This window comes from Microtus ochrogaster, chromosome 2 (genome assembly GCF_000317375.1).
Source record: "Microtus ochrogaster isolate Prairie Vole_2 chromosome 2, MicOch1.0, whole genome shotgun sequence".
NCBI lineage: Eukaryota > Metazoa > Chordata > Mammalia > Rodentia > Cricetidae > Microtus > Microtus ochrogaster.
In genome coordinates this window covers 21,744,074-21,768,617 of record NC_022010.1, presented here as the reverse complement: position 1 = coordinate 21,768,617, position 24,544 = coordinate 21,744,074, and the positions used below count along the sequence as shown (strand labels likewise).

The 24,544-nt window shown below is 49.1% G+C and overlaps 1 protein-coding gene across 1 annotated transcript in view; it reads left to right on the top strand.

Annotated features, from left to right (window-relative positions):
- The window catches only part of Srrm3 (serine/arginine repetitive matrix 3), a 70,897-nt gene that overhangs the window by 12,892 nt on the left and 33,461 nt on the right, over positions 1–24,544 (top strand). Inside the window, exons 2-3 of the mRNA XM_005344606.2 lie at positions 19,989–20,245; positions 23,875–23,976. Coding sequence (XP_005344663.1) covers positions 20,013–20,245; positions 23,875–23,976 — 335 coding nt within the window. The 5' untranslated portion in view covers positions 19,989–20,012. The remainder of the gene's footprint in view (positions 1–19,988; positions 20,246–23,874; positions 23,977–24,544) is intronic.

The window sequence follows — 24,544 nt, the reverse complement described above, 5'->3', positions numbered from 1 at the left end:
AATCAATTTATTTTTTTAAATGGTTTGAGGCAGCTGCGTACGGCGCCTCTACCACGCAGCCTGGCTGAGGCTGCCTGCTTTATGAGTTAGAGCTCAGAACATAAGTTCTCGTGTTGCTCTTTCTCCTTTTCTCTCTGATACACCAGCCCATGTCTGAGCACGGTTTCCCCCTGCTCTGCGCCGTTTTTCCTTCCTCTTCTCCACCCCCACGCCAACAGCTGCGGGGCCATGAGCCTGCCTGCCACGCCATCAGCTGCGGGGCCATGAGCCTGCCTGCCCAGTAGTGGTTTTCATTCTCTCTCAACATTGTAACGAAAGCATCCTCCAGCTTCAGATAAAACGAAACAAAAAAGGTTTGATATCTGGGGATGGTGGTTGGGAGGCTGAGGCATGACGGTCACAAGCTCAGTGACCTCCTGGGTTACATAGTTTGAGGCTAGCCTGGGCTGCAGAGGGACACAGCCTATCAAAGAAAGAAAAGTTTGAAAGAAAGAGCCGGGGCTGGGGAGTGGGGGAGTGGGGAGGGCCTCTGGGGGATGGATCTGTCGGTAAAGTGCTTGCTACACATGTGTGAGCCTGAATTTGATGCCCAAAGCTGGGCGTGGCAGGGCATAATTGTGACTCCAGCGCAAGGGAGATGGAAACAGGAGGATCTCTGGGGTCACTGCCCAGCAAACCTAGCTTTGTTGATGAGCTGTATTCCCCGTGAAGGGCCCATCTCAAAAACCAAGGTAGGCCAGGTTTGGTGACCCAGCACTCAGGAAGCAGAGGCAGGCAGATCTCTGTGAGTTCAAGGACAGCCTGGTCTACAGAGTGAGTTCTGGGACAGCCAAGTCTGTTACACAGAGAAACCCTGTCTTGAAAAACAAACAAATAAAAACCCCAAAAAACTAATTAAAAAATAAAAATACAAACCAGGGTGGACAGCTCCTGAGGAATGGTGTCTGGGGTTATCTATGGCCTCCACTGGCAAACCTTCACTGGAATGTGCACGAACTAAAAAATAAAATAAAATAAAAAGGAACCAAGGGAAAGAGGAAAACTCTCCTTCCCCCATCCGTAAGGGAAGTCCTTCTGAAGAGAGACCTAATTCTAAATACGCTATAAGTAGGTCACCATATAACAACCGCTGGAGTGTGCCACACACACCCAACTTTTTTAAAAACCCAGAAAGGTGAAGAAAAAAAAAAGAATAAAGCCAAGTCATTGGGAGGTGGTGGTGCATGCCTTTAATCCCTGGGAGGCAGAGACAGTTGGATCTCTGAGCTTGAGGCCAATCTGGTCTACAGAGTGAGTTCTAGGGCAGCAAGGACTACACAGAGAGACCCTGTCATGAAACACCAAAAAATAAAACCTGAGGAAAGATGAGCAGAATAGAGCTGATAAAATGTGCAAAGTAGGAACCATGATGACAGGGGCTGATTTGCACTGTTTAGTCAATTTCAGCCCCCTAGGCCCACAGTGCATTTTGACGCCTGTTGAAAAAACATGTTGAAAAAACCGTTTTAGATTACAGCACTTGAAACAACAACAAGAGAAATTACTATGAAATTCATCCCACGTTTTAAGAAGGGAGGAAAAAAAAAGTCAGCCCACTCAAAAATGCGAGTGTGAATTTGTCTTCAGAGACTTTCCCCCCAAATCAAATCATCAAATCCAAGTGGAAAGCAGAGAAAGGACGCAGGAGCCTGCAGTCTCGTTTCGGTGAATTTTCTCTTTTGTGTGAATTTGCCTTATTGGGACCGCGGTCTTGACGCTCTGGCCTCCACCTCCCAAATTCTGGGATTACAGATGTGTCTGCCCCTGCTTGAGCCCGAGTCTTGCCTTGATTTTTCTATTGACCCCTTCATCTCTCCCCTCCCTCTCTCTGAACCTTCGCGGTGAATCTCTGGTCTTCCTAGAAGACTACACCCCCCCCACACCCGTTTGGTGCAGTGAGTGTGTGGATTTTTAGTAACCAGAGATGCATATAAATGTGTGGCAAGATAAAGGGGTCTGTTTGGTGAGAAAATGGAGATCCCGGCACAGAAGTGCTTCCCCAGCAGGAAGAGGACTCCAGGCTTGATTACAGAGATCGTTAGTGTGGAAAGACACAGGGAACGAACGTGATGTCTCTTTCTCTCTTACTCCCTTTACTGCCCAATCTTGCCGCCCCTGGGGGAGGAAGGACCGGGAGAGACTGGAGACTGTTGCCTAGCAACGAGAGTTGCATCTGGATCAATAGGAAAGGCAGGCGATGCTCCAGCCCCCAACCCAACTCTCTTTGGCTCTCTCTTTGATCTCAGCTGGCCCAGCAGGAACCTGAGGGGGATGCCCAGGGCAGCCTGCCTGATTAGAGGCAAGTCAATAGAGGGAATTTTCCATAGTGAGGTTATGTGGATGGAGGCGGCATCTGCCCCAGACTCCACCAACACTCTCTCCAAAGGGAGACACCAGCTGTCTGGCCAGTACTCGCCTCTCCTACCAATAGCTTCAGAGTTGACACATCACCTCCCAACAACTTCCATTTATTTATATATTTGTTTGTTTGTTCAGTGTGTGTGATATGTGCAGGTATGCGTGTGGCGTGTGCACGTATGTGTGTGGTATGTGCAGGGGTGTATTGTGGAATGTGCAGGTATGTGTGTGGTATGTGCAGGTGTGTATGTGTGATATTAGCAGGTGTGTGTGTGTGGTATGTGCAGGTGTGCGTGTATGGTATTAGCAGGTGTGTGTGTGTGTGGTATGTGCAGGTGTATGTGTACGGTATGGGCAGGTGTGTGTGATATTTGCAGGTGTGTGTGTACAGTATGTGCAGGTATGTATGGTATGTGCAGGTGTGTGTGTGTACGATATGTGCAGGTGTGTATGTGGTATGTGCAGGTGTGTGTATGGTATGTGCAGGTGTGTATGTAGTATGTGCAAGTGTGTATATGGTATGTGCAGGTGTGTATGTGGTATGTGAAGGTATGTGCAAGTGTGAATGGTATGTGCAGGTGTGTATTATGGTATGTACAAGTGTGCATGTGTGGTATGTGCGAGTGTGCATGTGTGGTATGTGCAGGTATGTGTGGGGGGGTGCACACACATTTTGTGCACTTGTGTATGGGGCTAGATGACAGTCTAAATTTTGTTTCTCACATGGCACCCTCTTTATTTTAAAAGCACGGCCTCCCTGACCCTGGGGCTCAGGCAGTCTAGCTGGGCAGGAAGCAACAGGGACTCACCAGGGATCGCAAATACACACTACCTGGTTTTGCATTTTTGTTTGTTGCTTTTTTTTTTTTTTTTTTCGAGACAGGGTTTCTCTGTGGCTTTGGAGCCTGTTCTGGAACTAGCTCTGTAGACCAGGCTGGTCTCGAACTCACAGAGATCCGCCTGCTTGTTTTTGTTTTTTGAGACAGGGTTTCTCTGTGTAGTCCTGACTGTTCTGTAACTCACTCTGTAGACCAGGCTAGCTTCAAACTCAGAGATCTGCCTGCCTCTGCCTCCTGAGTGCTGGGATTAAAGGCGTGCGCCGCCATGCCCGGCAACCATGTCCAGCTTTTCTCCTTAAGACCTTTTCAATTGGTTTGTGTGCATGCACAGGTGTGTGAATGCCCTCGGAGGCCAGAAAGCACTGGACACTTGGAGGCACTGGATACTCTGGTGCTGGAGTTGCATATGGTTGTGTACTGCCCTTCAGGGTGCTGGGAACAGAACTCTGGTCCTCTGGAAGGCCTGGAAATGCTTTTAACTGCTGAGCCACGGTTCCAGCTCCACATCTGAGATGGCAGTTTCCCATACATTTTGCCAATTAAACCATTTCTCTAACCCTTTATTTTATTTTATTTTTGAGATAGGATCACAGTTTTTTCTTTCTTTCTTTTTTCAAGACAGTGTTTCTCTGTGTAATAGCCCTAGCTATCCTGGAACTAGTTCTTATAGGCTGGCCTAGAACTCACAGAGATCTGCATGCCTCTGGGTCCCGAGTGCTGGGATTAAAGGTGTGCACCTTAATCCACCACCAAGCCAAGATAGGATCTCATTTTTCAATGCTGGCCTTGTACTGCCTGTACAGCTGAGGATTACCTTTTTATGCATGTGTGCATATACAAATATGTGCACGTATGCGCAAGTGCACACGCCATAGCAAGGCCCATTTGCGGAGGTTAGAGAATGAGAGTCACTTCTCTCCTTTGTACCATGTGGGCTCTGGGGAACCAAACTCAGGCTTGGAAGCGAGTGCCTTTACTTGCCATCTCGACTACCACTGAGGGTGACCTTGAAACGCTAATCCTCCTGCCTCTACCTCTCAAGTGCTGGGATCACAAGTGATGTAATGCTGTGTTGGAGATGGAACCCAAGGCTTCGTGCATGCTAGACAAGCGCAGTAGCAACCGAGCCACACCCTAAGCCCCCAGCTCTGGTTTCTTTTTTTTATATGTATTTATTTATTATGTATACAATGTTCTGTCTGTAATGAGGCACCAGACCTCATTACAGATGGTTGTGAGCCACCATGTGGTTGCTGGGAATTGAACTCAGGACCTTTGGAAGAGCAGGCAATGCTCTTAACCGCTGAGCCATCTCTCCAGCCCCCCAGCTCTGCTTTCAATAGCTGTCTGCTGATTTGGGTGGGTTTGTGTGGGGTTCAAGAGCAGTATTGCCTGTTCTGGTCTATTCCAGGGTCTGTAAGCCTGGAGTGTAGAGTATCTGTCGCCCCTGGTTGATGATGCTCGCCTGAACTCCTGGCGTGGTGGGGTCTGTCCCATATGAAGCTCTGTATGGCCAACTCTGGACTTCGGTTGTCTGCACTGGGGTCACTTGGGTTGCGTGACCCAGACTGTAGTTTCTCCTCGACAAGCACATAGCGGAGGCCACCTTGGCTCTGGGAATCTGCCGTCTCAGCTTCTGCTCTGGGATTCAAGTTGGAAGCTCTAGAATAGGGGGAGGAGCTTGGCTAGAAGACAAGTCTTTCCTGTCTCATTCAGACGCTGGGCTGGCTTCCCAGCCTTGTGACGGGGATGATACAAGAGTCAGAAGTATGCAGACTGGACGCTGGGAGCAAGGACTAAGGACAGCTTCCGCTGAAGTCCCTGGAAATGACAGGTGACAGTGGTAACACACAGGAAGTGAGTTCCCTACCACTGCAAGCACAGCCTGATTTCTTTCTTTATTCATTCATTTCTTTCCTTCCTTCCTTCTTTCTTTAATGCGCATTGGTGTCTTGCCTGCATGTGTGTCTGTGTGAGGGTGTCAGATCTTGGATCTTGGAGTTATAGACAGTTGTGAGCCACCATGTGGGTACTGAGACTTGAACCCTGGTCCTCTGGAAGAGCAGCCAGTGCACTTAACTGCTACGCCGTTTCTCCAGCCCCACGGGCTAGATTTTTCTTACAGTTAGTTCGCCAGTTAGTTAGTTGGCGTGTACCATGACACACACATGCAGAGGTCAGAGGACAACTTACAGGAGTCAGTTCTCTCTCCCACCGTGTGTGTTGGGGGCTGAACTCAGGTCGTAAGCCTTGGTGGCAAGCAGCCTCCCCCACTAAGCCATTTGCCTGCCCCAGGTTGGATTTTTGCTTCATTCGTTTATTTTGACATAAGGTCTCATGCAGCATGAGTAGATCTTGAACTCACTATGGAGCCAAGGCTGATCCTCCTGCTTCCATCTCCAGGCACTGAGATGGCCACAGCTGGCTGCCCTGTGTGAAGGCCCCTACCAGACACTAAGAACAGGAAGATAGACTTACTAACCATTCTTGGAGAGATCTCGACCAAGCTGGGCATTGTAGTGTATGTCTGTAATCCCAACACATAAGAGACTGAGAAACACGAATCATGAGTCAAGTCCAAAATAGGAAATTAGGTATGGTGGCACACACCTCTAATCCCAGCACTTGAGAGGCAGAGGCTGATAGAGCTCTGTGAGTTCGAGGCCAGCCTGGTCTACAAAGTGAATCCCAGGCTAGCCAGGGTTACCTAGTGAGACACTATCTCAAAAACAGGGCTGGGGATGTGGCGTGGCTGGTAGCGGTAGCATGCACAAAGCCCTGGGTTTGATTCTGAGTACAGCGGACACTGGGTGTGTTGATTAACACTTGTAACCTCAGCACTCAGGAGGGAGGGAGAGGCTGAAGAATCAGGAGTTCAAGGCCGTACAGAAGGAGTTCAAGGCCAGCCTGAGCTACACAAGACAATAAATAACACATAAACAGACAAGCAAATATGCCTGCCACTCAGCCAGAGATAGAGCACAGCAGATCAAGAGCAGAAGCCAAAAGGTGGACCCAGAGGCACATCCCCCAGGAGGACATATTTTAGAAAGTCACTGGAGGCTTCAGAGAAGAGGTGACATTGCCCATTTTGGCAGAATGAATGGAAGGTGGGGCATTCCAGACACAAGGAAGGGTATCGGCTGGTGGTTCCGAATAGTGCAGAATATAGCAGGAGGGATGGGAGCTAGCCTATCTCTGGACAGGTTGCCCAAACCCACATACTCTCAGGACAGCCTATGCTTCTCCTAGGCTATGCATGATCATCCGATCATCTGATCATCCGTATTCAACAGCAGAGACTGGAGCTGCAGGGAAGGGGTGGGGCCAAACCCTGGCCCAGCCCAGGTGGTTAGACAGAGATCTGGACTGAACAGAGGAGGGCAGGAGAAGGGACCATGAGGCCGGCTGTCAAGGCACAGCACTGAGGTCCCTGCACTGCACAAACCAGGCTGCCTATCTCCCCCCCCCCCAGGTCCCACTTTGGCTCCAGCCCAGGTGCCCTAGTGGAAGAAGCTCCCACCAAGATTTTCCTCCGGCTCCAGCAGGGGCCCCAGGAAGATCCAGTCGCTGAATAATAGAAAGGAAGCAGTTTGGTCTTTTCCTCCCAGCTGCAGCAGCGTCTTCTGGAGGGTTGGGTAACAAACAGCAGCTCCAACTCTTCCCCAGAGACACCAAGGCGGCTGGGAAGAAGCCACTGTAACCCTCTTGCTGCCGGGAGATGCCAGCTTCTCCTGGCTTCCAGCTCTTGCGGCTCACTGTGGCGTCTCCTCCCTCCTCCCCTTCCCTTTTTCCTCCTCTCCTTCTCCATAGCTCAGCATCTCATATAGCCCAGGGTGGCTCCAAATTCCCTCTGTTGCTGAGGACAGTGTTGAACACTGTGTCCTCCTGAATGCTTGGGTTGCAAGTTTGGGGACACCACACTTGGTTTCTGCTGGAAATCAAAACCAGGGCTTTTTGCATGGTACTAAGCCACATCCCCATCAATGTACTCATGCTTGTTTGTTTTGAGACAGAGACACGGTCTCACTGTACAGCAGCCCAGTCTGTCCTGGAACTCACCATATATCACAGGCTGAACTTGAACTCATGGTCTTACTGCTTCAGCCTCCCATGGACTGGGACTGTAGGTGTCCACAGCTAGCAGGCACATAAATTGTACACAGATCAGTTTCTTTGCTCTTCATAACCTCTTTGAGAGGAAGGACTTACGTTAAGCCCCATTTTACAGACAAAGGGGCTGGGTGACAGCACATACCTGTAATTTCAGTGCTCTGGAGTCCAAAGCAGAAAACTTGCACATCCAAGGTCAGCCAGGGATACATAGCCAGACCCTGTGCCAAAAGCGAATTAGCATGGGAAGAGGGGTGGGGAAAAGCAGGGCTGGGATGTAGCTCAGCTGGTAGACTGCTTGCCTATCTTGTATGAAGCTGTGATCCGAGCACTTGGGAAGTGGAGATGGGATGACCAGAATTTCAAGGTTATCCTTGGCTACATAGACAGTTTGAGTCCAGCCTGAGCTACACGAGACCCCGTCAAAAAAGAAAAGAGAGACATCAGCAAGATGGTAAAGGCACTTTCCCAGCAAGCCTGACAACCAGCGTTCAATTCCCAAGGCCCACATGGTGGAAGGAAAGTACAAACTCTCCCAAGTTGTCCTCTGGCCTCCGCATTTGTGCCACAGTGAAAGCGCTCACACACACACACACACACACACACACACACACACACACACACACACACGATAAATGCAGCTTTTAAAATGAGAAAGAGAAGGGGGAGTCACACTCCTCCAGGAAGAGCTCCCACCATCATGCCAGTCTTCACTCATTCCAATTCACCCTCACCAAACCCCACAAAGACAGCGGTTTAAACATCTCTTTTCCATCCTTCATTCCTGGATTTTCCTCTAGAGAGCGCTAGAGCAACCACGCCATGAGTAACATTGAAGGACAGATTCCAAGGCTCAGGGCGTAGTAGTCCTGACCTCTATGGTGCCATCATGGGCAGGGATCACAGTGGAGGCACCAGTCACTGTGGCTGCTGCTCTGTGCTACTCTCTGCTCCCAGGCTGCAGAAGCTGAGGGTTCCCATGGCATGAGGGGAGGAGCTGACAGGACCTTGCCCTTAGGAACGTGAGTGATCCACCGCGATGGTGATGGAGATGGCTCTCTTTGCCAGCTTGATAAAACACGTTGACAAAATGTTGTTGAACCTTGGGGGATTTCATTACGTTTGGTTTTTCACCAGACGCACCAAGCATGTCTCTGATAATATACATAAACAGAATCTGTACTTTCGTTTCTGGGCTGCCCAGACCTGAATAATTACACAGAAACTATATTAATTACAACACTGTTTGGCAGATGGCTCAGGCATATTTCTAGCTAGTTCTTATCTCTTAAATTAACCCATTTCTATTAATCTATGTATTGCCACGAGGCTGTGGCTTACCCGTAAGTCTCTAGCCTCTTTCTCCTTTGGTGGCTACATGGCATCGCTCTGACTCTGCCTTCTTTCTCCCTGCATTCAGTTTAGTTTTCCCACCTACCTGTATTCTGCCCTGCCATAGGCCAAAGCAGCTTCTTTATTAACCAGTGGTATAAAACATATTCATAGCATGCAGAGGAGAATCCCACATCAAGTATATGTGTGTGTGTGTGTGTGTGTGTGTGTGTGTGTGTGTGTGTATTCTACCCCACCCCTACTCAATAGCCATGTTATTCTTATTGTGTATATGATGGGGGATGTGCTAGGACCACAGATCACCTTTATGGAATTGATTCTCTCCTTCCACCTTTACGTGGATTCCAGGGATTGAACTTGAGGCCTCAGGCAGGTGTGACAAGCCCTTTTATCCACTGAGCCCCTCCCCATTTCTAACTGGTTTCCTTGTTTATTTCTTTGTTTGATGTTTCATGTAGTCCAAGCTGGCTTCAAAGTGTTGTATAGTCAAAGACACTCTTGGACCTTTGGTCCTCCTGCCTCCATCTCCCAAGTACTGAGATTACAGGTATGCACCGCCTTGTCAAGCATTTTATTTTGAAGTTGTTGAGACAGGATCCCATAATAAGCTGCCCAAGATGTCCTTCATTTCACTGTGTATCTCAGGCTGGCACTGGAATTCTCATACTCCTTCCTCAGTCTCCTGAGGGATTCTGGGATTGCAGCCACACCTGGCCATCATTCAGTCAACAGCCTCCCTGACCATTGCAGACAAAAGCACACTCTCCCTGGACAGTGTTTGCTGTTATATTAGGAGGAGGGGATGGGGTGTGGCTTCAGTTCCCCCTTTATTGCAAGCCTATCCCTGAGGAAAAAAAAGAAAGGAGGAATGATCTCACCCAGCTACTAGATAACAGCCTCATTCTACAGACTGGAAAAAGTACGTCCCAGAGCAACTTAACTTCTCCTCATCAACTAGGCTGAAGTCTGCTAGAATTCAAGATAGAGTCTGCAGTACCTGCATAGTCTTCCAGTGAGGGGCTGGGGTGTGGCTCCGTGGTAGAGCCCCTGCCTAGAGTCCCCCAGTGAGGGATGGGGTGTGGCTCAGTGGTAGAGCCCCTGCCTAGAATCCCCCAGTGAGGGGCTGGAGTGTGGCTTAGTGGTAGAGAACCTGCCTAGAATCCCTCCATAGAGGGACTGGGGGTGTTGTTCAGTGGCTAGGGTATGACTAATAGGTAGAAGAACTATGTACAAAATCCTGAGTTCAATACCCAGTACAAAAAAAATAGTTAAAGATAAAACTAAATTCAAGCTTTAAAAAAAATCCCTCTGGGTAAGGGCCATGCTAATCTCTGTATCATTCCAATTTTGGTATATGTGCTGCTGAAGCAAGCATGGAAACTTGCACACTTGAGAGTGTTGAGGTCTCGGATCATGAGAGTCCCCCTGCGTATGGAAATCTCCAGAAGGCAGGGGCAGGGAAAGGCAGGGTAAGTTCTGTTCCAACTAAGCAAGAAAGTCATAGGTACAAAAAAACATACTCCAAACTCTCCCCTCAACTGCGTATGCCCACCCCGCCTGCGACGTGTGCTCTGTCCGTGGTCCTGAAGTCCTGATGGCAAGGAAGAGAGCAGTTTGCTGAGACCAGCAAAGGGCAGGGTGGGAGGGAGGCTGTGGGGAGGGGTTGGATGGTTTGGAACCTCTGTGAACTCTTCCAAAGACTCTCTAGCCTGCCCTGAGTTTGTTCTCAACCTCCCTGGGTCTTCCTCAAACACTCGAGGACTTTGCTCACTCTGATGGATTTTTTTTTTCCCTATGCTGTTTTGCAATAGGGTCACATGTAGCCCAGACCCACTTGAACTCACTCCGTAGCTCTGTAGATGAGCTCAGACTTCTGGTCTTCCTGCCTCCACCTCCTGAGTGCTGACAGTAACAGGCAAGCATCGCAGCTGGTGTGGAGCGCCTTGGTTGGCTTATGTGGCGGCCGAGGATCAAAGGCAGGGTTTTCCACAGGCTAAGTAAGCATTCTACCTACTGAGCCACTTCCTCAGCCCTCTGCTACTTTGCTACCCTGTTATGGGGCTCCAAAATTAAGCCACGAGTGACTTCCCTTGATGTCCAGGAGCTCCGAATACCCTTCATGTCCAAACTAGAACAAACACTGCTGACTGCTGGTGTGAGACAATTGTCTATATTCTGTCGATTGTGTTTTAAATAAATGCTGATTGGCCAAGAGCCAGGCAGGAAATAGAGGCAGGACCACCAGATAGGAAGTAGAGGCGGGTCAATGAGGACAGGAAAATTCTGGAAAGAGGGAAGCCCATTCCTCTGCAGTCCTGCCCAGACACAGAAGAAGGAAGATGTGACCCGCCCAACTAAAAAAGGTACCAAGACATGTGGCTAACATATACTAGAATAATGGGCTAATATAAGTTATAAGAGTTAATAAGAAGCCTGAGCTAATAGGACAATCAGTTTATAACTAATGTAGACCTCTGTGTGATTCTTTGGGACCTAACGACTGTGGGAACTGGGCAGGACTGAAACTCCCCCGACAACAGACTGCCAATATTAAAGACAGCTCGTGCTGTTTGCAAGCCATTATGTCCTGAGGTAGTATTCCGCAAACCTTCATTCATGGCCACAACTTAGAAGGAAAAGCCAGAGGTAAGGCAGAAAGATCAAAAGTTTTAGAGAAAAAAAAAATCTGTCTGGCACTTGGAAGACGGAGGCAGGAGGAGCAGAAGTTCAAGATCATCCTTGGCTGCAATCGTTAGTTCAAGGACAACTTGGGCACTTGAGACTCAGTTTCAAATTTTTTTATCTTAAAAGAGAGAGTTTCAGGCCACGCTTGGCTATGAAGTGAGGCTCTGTCAAAAGAAAGAAAGAGAGGGGAAAAAAAAAAACAAAAGCGCATCACCTAGGGAACTATAATAATCTCACCTCCCGAGATTTGGATCTCAGATGTATCACAGGTTGATTGACATATAAAATACAGGGCACCCAATTAGATCTGAACTTCAGAGAAACAATGAATAATTTTTAGAAGCCTGTCCCAAATATGAACTTCATGAAATTCAAATTTTATTTAACGAGGGAGCCCATGTTTTTATTTGCCAAATCTGACGACAGCTATCAGAATTCTTAGCAGAAGTCCCAGCCCAATGTGACCTGAACCCTCTGCGGTCCCTCAGACGTGTGACAATGGTGATTCTGGCTACCTGTGTCTTCTCATCTGCTGGCTTCTCAATACTTTTGTTGATGTAGCTGAAGATAGCTTGGAGTTCTGGCATCCTCCTTGTCATATTGACTTAAATTGGGTATATGATCAATGAAAATCCCTCAATGCTTCCTAAATATATTACTTCTAAACACTGCCTAACCCATTCCAATTTTAGAAAGTTAGTTGTGGGGGGGGGGAGCGAGATTCCACATGTACTATTTCCCAAAATCCTTCTCTACCTTTACACATTCGTTCCTTTGTTTCCATCTGTTCGGTCGTTTGGACTGTGACTATATTTGTGAGCTCCTCCAGACTGTGTCCTCAGGAAATTTGATCTTCAGGGTGTCACTGTTCCATCCACTCACTAAGCAAGCATGCTGGAACAGGATGGGCACTGTGGTCCTCCAATATACACCTACGCAATTATGTTATTTAACCTCTATTTTGAATACAGGTGAATTAATAGAACAAAAGATAGAGTATAGCTCCCTCATCAAAAAATAGTAGGGCCCAGAAATTTTTTAATTTCAACTGTATTTTTGCAGATTTTGAAATGTTTTCATGTGTGTGAGCATTTAACTCAGAGCCTTGTGAAGACGAGGTAAGCGTTCAACCACTGAGCTGTATCCCACCCATCCCCCCTTTTTTTGTCTCAGATGGGGTTGTGTGTCGTGGATCCTAGAACTCATTAGGTAGCCCAAGGTGACCTTGAACTTATGATCCTCCTGCCCCCCACCTCCCAAGTGCTAGAATGGCAGGCATGCACCACCAAACCTGGTTTATGTGGTTCTGGGAATGGAACCATGGGCTTCACACATGCTAAGCAAGACTCTAACAACCATATCTCCATTCCCAGATTTGGAGAGAGAGAGAGAGAGAGAGAGAGAGAGAGAGAGAGAGAGAGAGAATGTGTGTCTATATAAACACCATGTGCCTTTTGTGTCATTTCTTTAGGCAGTGTCCAATTTGGGTTTTGGGTTTTGTTTTTTGCTTGTTTGGTTTGGTTGATTGGTTTTTGTTTTTGTTTTCTGAGAAAGTATTTCTCACTGACCTGGAGCTCAAGTAGGCCAGCGAACTCCAAAGTTCTACCTGAGTCCTGAGTCCGCCTTCCCCACAAGGTGGGGTATACACTAGTACACCTGACGTTTTAAGAGACTTCTGGGGACCCAACTTGGGTCATACTGGCTACAAAGCAAGCATTCTGCCCACTGAGTTATCGCCCAAGCCCTGTTTTGTTTTGGGGGGTTTTGTTTGTTTTTTGTTTTGTTTGAGACAAACCCTGTCTCTTACTTACTCCTGTAGTCCAAACTGGCCTTGAATTCATAACCTTCCCACCTTAGCCTCCCAAGCTGGGATCACAGATATGCATCACCATGCCCAACTCTTTATGTTTCATATATATCTTTGATTATTCTGCATTTTAAATGAACTTCAATTGTGTATGTGTGTGCCCAGGCACACAAGCCACAGTGCGCGTGCGGAGGTCAGAGGACACTGAGAGCACTGTAGGCTCTCTCCTTCCACCGCATAGGTTCCAAGGCTCAAAGTCAGATCGTCAGTCTTGGCCGTAAGCACCGTTAACCTGATGAGCCATCCCGCTAGCCCTGTGGGTCATTCTAAACAGTATTTTTAGTGTCTCTGTGTTTATGCTGCAGTCCATCACATGATCCTGCACAGAAGGGTCATGTTGATCTCCCCCAAAGGTGCTCATTTTAGATTTTAGGATCAGGACTGTTATAGGTGTTTTAGTTCACATCAGTACAGTGTAACCTTCTCCTTGGGAGGCTCACATGACTTTATAAGATGATGCCAATCATACATGGGTGGCACCTACCTCTAATCCCAGAACTCGGGGTGGTGAGGAAGGAGAATCAGAAGTTCAAAGTCATCCTCAGCTCCACGTGCTTTCAAAGGCAGTCTTGGCGACATGAGACACTTTTTGGTGTATAGGGGCAGGGGATGAAAACGCCTGTCAACCAGGTGCAATGACCCATGCCTTTAATCCTAGCACTTGGGAGGCTGAAGCCGGCAGGAGGATCAGTGAAAGTTAGTCAACCCGTATTACATACATCATTTTAGAACAATTAGGGCTACAGACCAAGATTCTATCTCAAGCATCTGACTTCCAAAAAGAGAGAAAGTAAAGATGTGTTCTAGGGGCTGAAGTCTCAGAAGTCTCTCCCTACAGCTCTCAGGAACCTCCTGCACTGTGAGTGTGGGACCCGCTCTGAGAAGCTAGGGTAGTGCCCCAGTTACGGGGCCCATAGGCAGGCATGGCAGCCAGATGCAAACACTTGAACCTCAGTGCCATATCAGAGGTTCAGACTAAAATGGCAGGGGAGTGGCTCAGATTTCCTACGAACTGAAAAACTTTCAGGGGGAGGTAATATTTGAGCTGGACTCCAGAGGATGAGTAGACACTCCTTGGGTAGAGAAGAGAACAAAAAAATTAACCTAGTTGAACTACCTGAGCCAAGCCCAAATGGAAGGGTGAGGGGCTGGAGGCTGGTTTAGAATAGAATGTGACAAGAGATGAAGTTTCAAAATGGCGGCAATGCTCAGTGCTAGAACGCTTTTCTATAAGATTACTGCGAGTGTCTGGGAGTCCAACTCTGCAGCAGAGCCCCTGCCTAGAATCCCCCAGTGTGGGGCTGGGGTGTGGCTCAGTGGTAGAGCACCTGCCTAGAGTCCTTCAGTGAGGGGCTGGGGTGTGGCTCAGTGGTAGAGCCCCTGCCTAGAATCCCCCCAGTGAGGGGCTGGGGGTGTGGCTCAGTGGTAGAGCCCCTGCCTAGAATCCCCCAGTGAGGGGCTGGGGTGTGGCTCAGTGGTAGAGCACCTGCCTAGAATCCCCCAGTGAGGGGCTGGGGTGTGGCTCAGAGGTAGAGCACCTGCCTAGAATCCCCCAGTGAGGGGCTGGGGTGTGGCTCAGTGGTAGAGCACCTGCCTAGAATCCCCCAGTGAGGGGCTGGGGTGTGGCTCAGTGGTAGAGCACCTGCCTAGAATCCCCCAGTGTGGGGCTGGGGTGTGGCTCAGTGGTAGAGCCCCCGCCTAGAATCCCCCAGTGTGGGGCTGGGGGCGTGGCTCAGGAGCAGACAGCTTGCCAAGCATGGGGAGGACCCTGGCTTCCATCCCCATCACAGTAATTTAAGGAGAAGAAGGCAGAACAAGGGGAGAGTGTGGCGACAGCAGGACCGACTGTGCCATGTGTTCTTTTCCCATCTGCCCTTTGTAACGGCCTTTGATTTCTTCAGTCCCTCTCACTGAGCTCCTCTCACGTAGGCACTTGACTGGCAGTCGGGATTCAGAAGCCCCAAGGCTACTCTAGGCTTACCAATCTACAGTGACAGCAGCGAGTGTCAAGGGGTTCCAGGGGATGGTGCCAGCCAGCAGGGAAGAAAAGTCTCCTGAGAGTTGATGGCGTCTATGAGCGTTGATGAGGAGTCTGGGAGAGGGCATCCTGGGAACTCGGCCTAGTGGCTAAAGCCTGAAGTTGTAGTGCTCTGGAGGCTGAGGGAGGAGCAAGGTGAATGGGCAGCCGACCTGGGATGCCTGGTAGTTCAAGGTCAGTGTGGAGTATGGGGTGAATGCATCTCACAGACAAAGAGAATGATGAGAGAGTGAGCTGACGTTGGCAGGCCTGGGGGGGGGGGGACGGGACAATGTATGTGCCTGGACCATGAGGCGGGACTGTGCCACAGTGATAAGACAAGATAACAGGGCATCTCAAATCTAAGTCAAGGTGTGACTCAGCCTATGTGGCCCCGGGTGATCTTCCAGGGGGCTCATGGAAGATAGGGGTCTGGGGGCAGGGAGGCCAGGCAGGATCTGAGATGGAGACGATACCAGGGGAAGAGAATGAGTGGATGAATGGGAGCCATAAGAGAGAGGTGAGGGATCAAATTTTTATTTTATTTTATTTTTTTTTTTTTATTTTCGAGACAGGGTTTCTCCGTAGCTTTTTGGTTCCTGTCCTGGAACTAGCTCTTCTAGACCAGGCTGGCCTCGAACTCACAGAGATCTGCCTGCCTCTTCCTCCTGAGTGCTGGAATTAAAGGCATGCGCCACCACCGCCCGGCAGGATCAAATTTTTATGTTTTATTTTTATTGCATGCATGTGTGTGTGTGTGTGTGTGTGTGTGTGTGTGTGTGTGTGTGTACCTGAGTAGAACAGGGTTTGGGATTCAGGGCTATTCCATGGGCAGGGGTGGGAATTAACAAGGTTGGAGATGAAGAGAGACGGATTTGGACAGTGTTTTAATTCCTTGTTGCTGTGCTAAATACTCTGACAAAGATCAAAAGTTGTGTTACGTGTCTTTAATCCCAGCACTCAGAGCCACAGGTAGGCAGATCTCTGTACATTTGAGGCCAGCCTGGTCTACAAAGCAAGGTCCAGGTCAGAGCTACATAATGAGACCCTGTCAAAAAAGCATTACCTCCGAAGAAAGCAATTTAAAGGGGGAAAATATCACAATTCAATGTTACTGTCCATCGGTGCAGGGAGGTCGAGTGTTGGGGACCTGGAGCAACTGGTCTCATCATATTCCCAGCCAAGAGCAGAGCGCGAGGAATTGGAGCCTGCGTGCCAGTGCGCAGCTCACACTGTCCACTCTTCAACAGTCCAGGATTCCCTGCCTAGGAAACGGTGCCGCCCACAGTGGGCAGGTCTTCCCACTTTAATGAATGCAATTAAGATAACCCCTTTAAGAGGCAAGCCAGCTTAAACTGGACAGTCCCTCACTGAGACTCCTTTCCCAGATGACTCTAGATTACATCAAATTGACAATTAAAATTAACCACTTTGAACAACTTCCTTCTCTAAGCCCCCAGGAACTGGCCTAGCCCGCAGAATGTGGGTGGTTCACCTATCCACAGTTAGGAATCAGGGGCTCAGAGAGGAGCAGTGATATCCTCAAGGTCACACAGCTAAGAGCAGAGGAGCCTGGCATAGAACCTTGTTGGCTGGGATTCATAAGGACGTAGAGAGGACCTGAAGTCTCCCTTACCGCTATGGCAACACTGTGAGTTTCTTCGGACAGTCCTGTTTACCTTCCCATAGATGTGGTTCTCAGCAAGAGTAGAAAATTTAATCCTCATTTATGTATTTATTGGAGACAGGGTCTTACTATGTAGCTCTAACTGGCCTGAAACTTATTATGTAGACTAGGCTGGCTTCCAACTCACAGAAATCCACCTGTCTCCACCTTCCAGGCACTGAGAGTAAAGGAATGTGTCACACACAGCTAGATATGAATTTTTAAATAATTAATTGCTATTTTATGTGCATTGGTGTTTTGCCTGTAGGTATATCCATGAAAGGGAAGCCAGATCTCATATAATGGCATTATAGACAGCTGTGAGCTGCCATGTGGGTGCTGAGAATTGAACCCATGTTCTCTGAAAGGGCAGCCAGTGTTCCTAATGTCTAAACCATCTCTTCAGGCCCAGAATAAGAGGTTTTTCCTCCTTTTTAAAAAAATATTTCATTTAATTTAGTATATAGTATTCTGCCTGCATGTATGCCTGCACACCAGAAGAGGGCACCAGATCTCATTATAGATGGTTGTGAGCCACCATATGGGTGCTGGGAATTGAACTCAGGACCTCTGGAAGAGCAGCCAGTGCTCTTAACCTCTGAATCATCTCTCCAGCCCCAGAATAAGAATTTTTTAAAAGCTTATTTCTGTGTGTCTGCTTGTCTAGAAGGGGTATGGGGTTTCCCTGTAACTATAATCACAGACTGCTGTGAACAGCCCAATATGGGTGCTGGGAACTGAATCCAGGTCCTCTATGAGAGCACCAAGCGCTCTTAAGTGCTGAGCGATCTGTCCAGGCTAGGTAGCCAGGCCTTTTTAAAGAAGCTAATTGAGACTGGGGTTGTAGTTCAGATGGTACAGTGCTCGTCTGGCATGTGCAAAGCCCCAAATCCATCCAAAGTGGGACGAGAGGAAAGGGTGTTGCTGAGATGGTTCCTAACTGCACTTGCCCAACCCTTCCCTGTATCCTTCACATCTCACACCCTGAGAATGAGGTCTTCAGTTGCTTAGCAACTAGCAGAGCCTTGGAGAAAGGACCCGGGAATAGCTTAGGAGGCGGTTCCCTCTGTTAAGATAGAGGTTGTGTGTGTGTGTGTGTGTGTGTGTGTGTGTGTGTGTGTGTTCTACTTTTGGCCTAGCACTTATTGCCTCTGGACCCACTCCACTCCTAGCACGCAAGAGGACATGGCTGCTGGGAAAGCTAATTTTCCATGTCACCTTGGGCAGTCTTTGGGGGCAGCGTTTCCAGAACAAGGAAGAGATAGTCTTATTGAGACTACCCCCTGCGATGTTAGCTTTGGAAAAGTTAGCCAGATGCGGTAGAGACTGAAACTGCACCCGGAGTAGGAAGGGAATAAAACCTGGGGAAACCTCCATTTCTGCAGGGTTGCGTGGATGCAGACCGGAAGTCAGAACACTGACGAGAGTCAGAACAGCACCCAGGCTATGAGCCTGCTGACTGGAGGTGGAGCTTAGATATTAAGCACTTTCTCTAGCAGGTACCAGGACCTCGGTTTGAATGCCAGAACTGCAAACAATCAGAAAGGCTGAAGCTGGGCTGGAAGGATGGCTCAGTGAACCAGAGGACTTGTCTGTTGCTCTTGCAGAGGACTGGGGTTTGATTCCCAGTCCCCACATGGTGGTTGACAACTACCCATAAATCCAGTTCTAGGGGATCCATTATCCTCTTCTGACCTCAAGCGCTAAGCAATATGGGCACTACACATACGTGCATGCTGGCAAAACTCTCTCGCATAAAAGAAAATAAGTCTTAATATCTTTTATTTTATTTCATGTTATTTTGTTGTTGTTGTTGTTGTTGTTGTTAGAGACAGAGTCTTTCGTTGTAGCCCTGACTGTCCTGGAACTCACTCTGTAGACATGGCTGACCTCAGAGATCTGCCTGCCTCTGCCTCCTAAGTGTTGGGGATCAAAGGCACACACTATCGAGCCCTGTAATACCTTATTTTTGCTTATTTGATTATTGTTGTTTTGGCTTGGTTTTTGAGACAGGATTCTCTGTGTAACCCTGGCTGTCCCGAAAATCACTCTGAAAATCGGGCTGGTCTCAAGTTCAGAAAACTGCCTGCCTTTCTAATGCTGGGATTAAACGTAGGCACCACTAATATATATATTTTAAAGACTAAAGTGGCAGGCTGCTAGCCTGTCATTCATGTAGTCCTGGGTCTGATCCCAACACCAGAAAATAAGATGGGTTTTTCTTTTTGAAAATTTGTATTCATATTCAAAGGCTATGTATGGTGGCACACACCTTTAGTTCCAGCACTCAGGAGACAGAAGCAGGCAGATCTCTGGGTTTGAAGCCAGCCTGGTCTACAGAGGTAGTTCAAGGACAGCCAGAGCTACACAAAAGGGGAAAAAAAAGAAAGGAATGAAGAAAGAGATGAAGAAGTTTTGTAACATTTTTTTGTATTGTGTGTGTGTGTGTAGGTCAGTTTTCTCCATGATTTGCATTCTCAGCTTTGAACTGAAGCCATCAGGCTAGGCGGCAGGTGCCTTCACCCTCCAAGCCGTGTGTCTGGTTCCATAGAAGATTTTTTTTTTTAAAGTTCATTGGGACTGGGGGGACTGGGGCAGTGCGTAATGCGCTTGCCTAGCATGTACAATGCCCTGGGTTCCATCCCCAGCACCACATCTCACCACAGTGGGATGGCACGTGCCTGTAGCCCCAGCACTTAGGAGACCGAGTCAGGTTTCCTAAGGAAGTTTAAGGTTATACTTGACTACATAAAGAGTTGGAGGCCAGGCTGGGATATAGGAAAACTTGTCTAAGAAAAAAAAAATGAAGTGGAAACAAACAAAACACAAAGACCCAGTCTGCACTTTACAGATGGGAAAAGACAATCGTGAAAACATTCATGTCCTGAAGTGACGGTGCCAACCTGTCGTCAGCCCTCCCTCTACAGCCTAAGAGCAAGCGGATTAGAGCCCCGAATGGGCCCTAAACCTTCAGGATTAAGTCGTATAGTGAAAGCTTTGCGTATGGCTGAGAGGTGACCACCCCGCCTTGTGTTTTTGTCTGTGCCGCAGGGCCTGCCGCCCAGGACCGTTGTCATGTCCTCCACTGTAAACAATGGGGCTGCCGGCATGCCATCCCCTCCCGACGCCGCCAACGGCTTCCCGCAGCCCGGCGCCTCGTCTGGGACCTGGCCTCGCCCGGAGGAGGAGCTGCGCGCCGCCGAGCCCGGCTTGGTCAAGCGCGCGCACCGGGAGATCCTGGACCACGAACGCAAGCGGCGCGTGGAGCTCAAGTGCATGGAGCTGCAGGAGATGATGGAGGAACAGGGGTGAGCGGGGCGGGACGAGAGGGGCGGGGCCAGGGGAGATGAGGTGGGGCGAGGTCAGGTTGTGTTCAGGACTTAGTGCTGGAGTCGTCAGGGGCGGGGCTAGGGCGTGGTGGGGCGGGGCTAGGACGAGGAAGGGTAGGACCATAGTTAAGCTACACTACACTCTGGGACTTTGGGCAGGAGGGCGGGGCAGACAGCAGGGGGCGTGGTTGGATACGGTAGGTGGAATCAGAGAAGTGTGAGGCGGGGCAAGACCGGAGTCTGAGTACCTAGTACTCAGTAGGGGTATGGCTGGGATGTACTCTGGGCATGGTGAAGAAGCGGGTAGGGAGGGACTAGACAGGGTAGGTATGGTTGGTATGTGGTTGTGATGAGCCTGGCCAGTCTATGCAGCGACTCTGACCAGAGAATGATCCAGCAGTGCCCAGAACCTGGGTGCAGAGGGAGAGGCGGGACTGGGCAGAGTGTCCGGTTGGGAAGAGATAGGATGAAGCCAGAGTAGGGGTGTGGGTGTAAGTGGTTGAGCTGTGCTCTGGAGCTTGGTGAGGAAGGACGGAGTAGGGGTGTAGCTAAACTCCCCAAGGGGGCGTGGGCAGGTGATAGTCGAGCTTTGTTTCCCTGAGGAGTGCTGAGGTTATATTAGTCTGGACTTGGAAGGCGCTGTGACTGGAGTGTGAGGTGGTGGAACCAGGACAGGGATGTGACTGTGAACTTGGCAGAGTTGTGTCCAGGGACTTGGTTTGGCAGGGCTAGAGCGTGCTGGACAAGGTAGGCTATGGGGAGGGAAGTGGGGGAGGTAGGGCAGGGGTGGACATGTGTTTGGGCTGCACTCCGGAGTTTGGTACACCAACAAGGGGCTTAGCTGTTCTAACTGAGGCGACCTGACCTGGAAGTGATGGAGCTGTGCCCAGGATATTGGTACAGCATGGTAACGTGTGGCCTAGAGCAGGACTGGACTAGGCAGGGAGCTTGCTTGGCTTTGCACGGTGAGAGACCAGGATGTGGCCAGGGTCTGATCAAGCCTGTGGCGGGTCCCACGTCTGAGGAGACTGATTGAAGGTTGATCTTAGTCTGCAGTGCTGATGTGGGTGGGGCCAGATAAGGTCCCAGCAGAAAGAAGGCAAGGTTGGAATAGGGTGGGAGGTGTTCAGAGAGACCTGGGTACCTATTAGCCTGGGGCTGAATCTGAAGAGCAGCCCATCCAGCAAGGAGGTAGGGTCTGGACCAACTAAGTGGAGCCACAAACCCAGTCCCACCTTCCATTTGTCTGTCAGTTCAGACAATCCAGAAACTGTCTCTGATGCTCTAGACTAAGCCCCAACTCACAGGAGCCACAGAGATGCATCCCCATGCCCTGGATAGGACAACTCAAAGCCTCCGTTTCCACAATCTATAAAATGTATAGAGATGCCAAGTCAGGCAAAAAACACAAGGGTCCTTATCCAGGCTGCCTACAGTTCCTACTAAGTCATCATGACCCTTAACACTGTAAGTTGAGGCTTCCCCTTGAACTAGTTACTGCAATGGGTAATGCTGGCCTCAGAAGTCACTCCTGTCTTCAGTCACATGCACGTGCAAGCACCACACACACACACACACACACATGATCACATAGACACACAGGTGTGCACACAGGCACACACACATACATGGATGCACTCATACACATGAATGCTTAACATGCACACACAAATGCACACACACATGTGTATGCAGGTTCACACACATGCACGCATATGTACATCAAATATATAACTTAGAGACAGGGTCTCACTATGTGGCCCTGGCTAACCTGGAACTTGCTATGCAGAGCAGACTGTCCTCAAACTAGCTGAGATCTCCCTGGCTGCCTTCTGAGTGACCAAAAATATTCTTAGATAAATGAAATAAACTTGAAAGACAGTTTAAAGAATACCATGATAGTTGTTGGTTTTAGTCTGACATTACCAACTCACAGTGAACACAAGCCTGAATGTGGGCACCTGCCTGGGATCTACTGGATCTGGAGAGAGCCCTTGGCCCCTATAACGAGATACCTCAAGTTTCAATAAAAACCCAGACTTTGGACTGGGGTGTGACTTATTTAGTAGAATGATTGCCTAGTATGCATGAAGCCCTGGATTCCATTCCTAGCACCACATAAACCCAGGTGATGTGGTGCATTGTACGACATCCCAGCACTGCAGAGCCTGAGCACCAGGATCAGGGATTCGAGGTCATTCTTGGCTACACAGCAAGTTTATGATCAACCTGCACTATGTGAGACCTTGTCTCAAAAACAAAGACCTAAGGCCAGGGATGAGAGTGCATGCCTTTAATCCGAGCACTCAGAAGGCAGAGCCAGGTATATCTCTGTGAGTTCGAGGCCAGCCTGGTCTACATAGTGAGTTCCAGGACAGCTAAGGCTACATAGTAAGATCCTGCCTTAAAAAAAACCTGGCTGCTCAGTCACAAGACAGAGTTCAGAGCTTTCAGACGATTTAGGATGCCTTCAACTCCATCTCCAAGGAACCTAATGCGTGTTTTTCTGGCCTCTGTGGGCACCTGAATATGTGTGCATACATTCACACACACACACACACACACACACACACACACACACACACACACACACACACTTTTTTTCAAGACAGGGTTTTTCTATGTAAAAGCCCTAGCTATCCTGGAACTCACTCTGTACCAGGCTGGCCTCGAACTCACAGAGATCCTCCTGCCTCTGCCTCCCGAGTGCTGGGCTAAAAGGCATGTGCCAGCCCTTTAAATAAAACATTAAAAAGTATTTTTAAAAATGTATGTGTGAGCCAGGTGGGGCTACATGGCTTTTCCTGACTCCGCCTTCTTTCTCCCAGCACTCAGTTTAGTTCCCCCCCACAAACCGCCTAGCTCTTTTCTACCCTACCACAGGCTCAAGCAGTTTCATTATTAACCAATGCCATTCACAGAACACAGAGGGGAATCCCACATCAACATAGCAAGACTCTGTTACAAAATAAAAAATGAGGAACTGAGAAGATGGTTCATCAGTTAAGAGCACCAGATGCTCCTCCAGAGGACCTAGGTTTGATTCTCAGCACCCATACTGGTTCACAAGGATCTGTAACTCCAGGTGTGGGGGATCTGTTGTCTTCTTCTGGCCTCTTTGGGCACCAGGCACACATGTGTTTCACAGATGTACATGCAGGCAAAACACTCATACATGAAATAGTAATTAAAACTTTTCAATGTTTGTTAGATGGGCCTAATAAACATTAGTAAGAAAAGAAGGAGAGAGAGAAATATAGAATACAGAGAGAGAGGAGAGGAGGTGGAAGGGTGGAAGGGGGGGAGGAAAGCAGAGGAAGGGGGAAGGAAGAACAAATGAGCAGGAGGGAGGGGAAGGAAAAGGGGAAAAGAGGGGAAACAAGGGAGGGAAGGGTGGGCTGAAAGAAAGCAGAAGGTAGGGTGGGGAGGGGAGGGCAGGGAGAAGGGGGAGGGAGAGGATACATCGAAAGAGAATAACAGAACTCCTACAAAAAAGCAGTTGCCAATGAGAGCATGCACTGTGACCAAGGACTAGAGAGCAGGTGGGAGTGAGCTGAAGGAGTGACCTAAAATTAGCAGCGAGCCCTCCCGGTCCCTGTGCCCCACAGGTACTTAGAGGAGGAGATCCGGCAGAAGGTTGGGACCTTCCGGCAGATGCTGATGGAGAAAGAGGGCGTACTGACCAGGGAAGACCGGCCTGGGGCCCACATGTGAGTACTGCCTGGTGACAGAGAGGGAGGGGGCATCTCATGCTGCAGCTGGGTGCCTGGGCGGGGAAGCTTGTCCATTACGGGCTGGGGTGAGTGAAGGAGAGATCGTGGACTCTGTTCATAGGAAGTTCTGACCTGAACCAGAGTACATGCACACACCTAAGGTCCCTGAGAGCCATTTATTGCCCACCTGGGTCCTGTATAGGTCAGCAGCAGGAGGGCCCAGATGTCAGACCAAGGATCATGGCTACAAACCAGGGTGCATCAGAGATGTTCAGAACCCAACATTGCCCCTGACTAACAGTGTGACCACAGGCAAGCTACAACTTAATCTGTGGGTTGGTTATTCCCACCTGTGAAATGAACTCCAGAGTAAGCGTGTAATGTGTCCTAGAAACCCAAATTCCAATGGGCACAGAGTTGGCTCGGTGGGAGAGCACCTGCCTAGAATCCCCCAGTGAGGGGCTGGGGTGTGGCTCAGAGGTAGATTCCCTTCCTAGAATCCCCCAGAGAGGGGCTGGGGTCTGGCTCAGTGGTAGAGCACCTGCCTAGAATCCCCCAGTGAGGG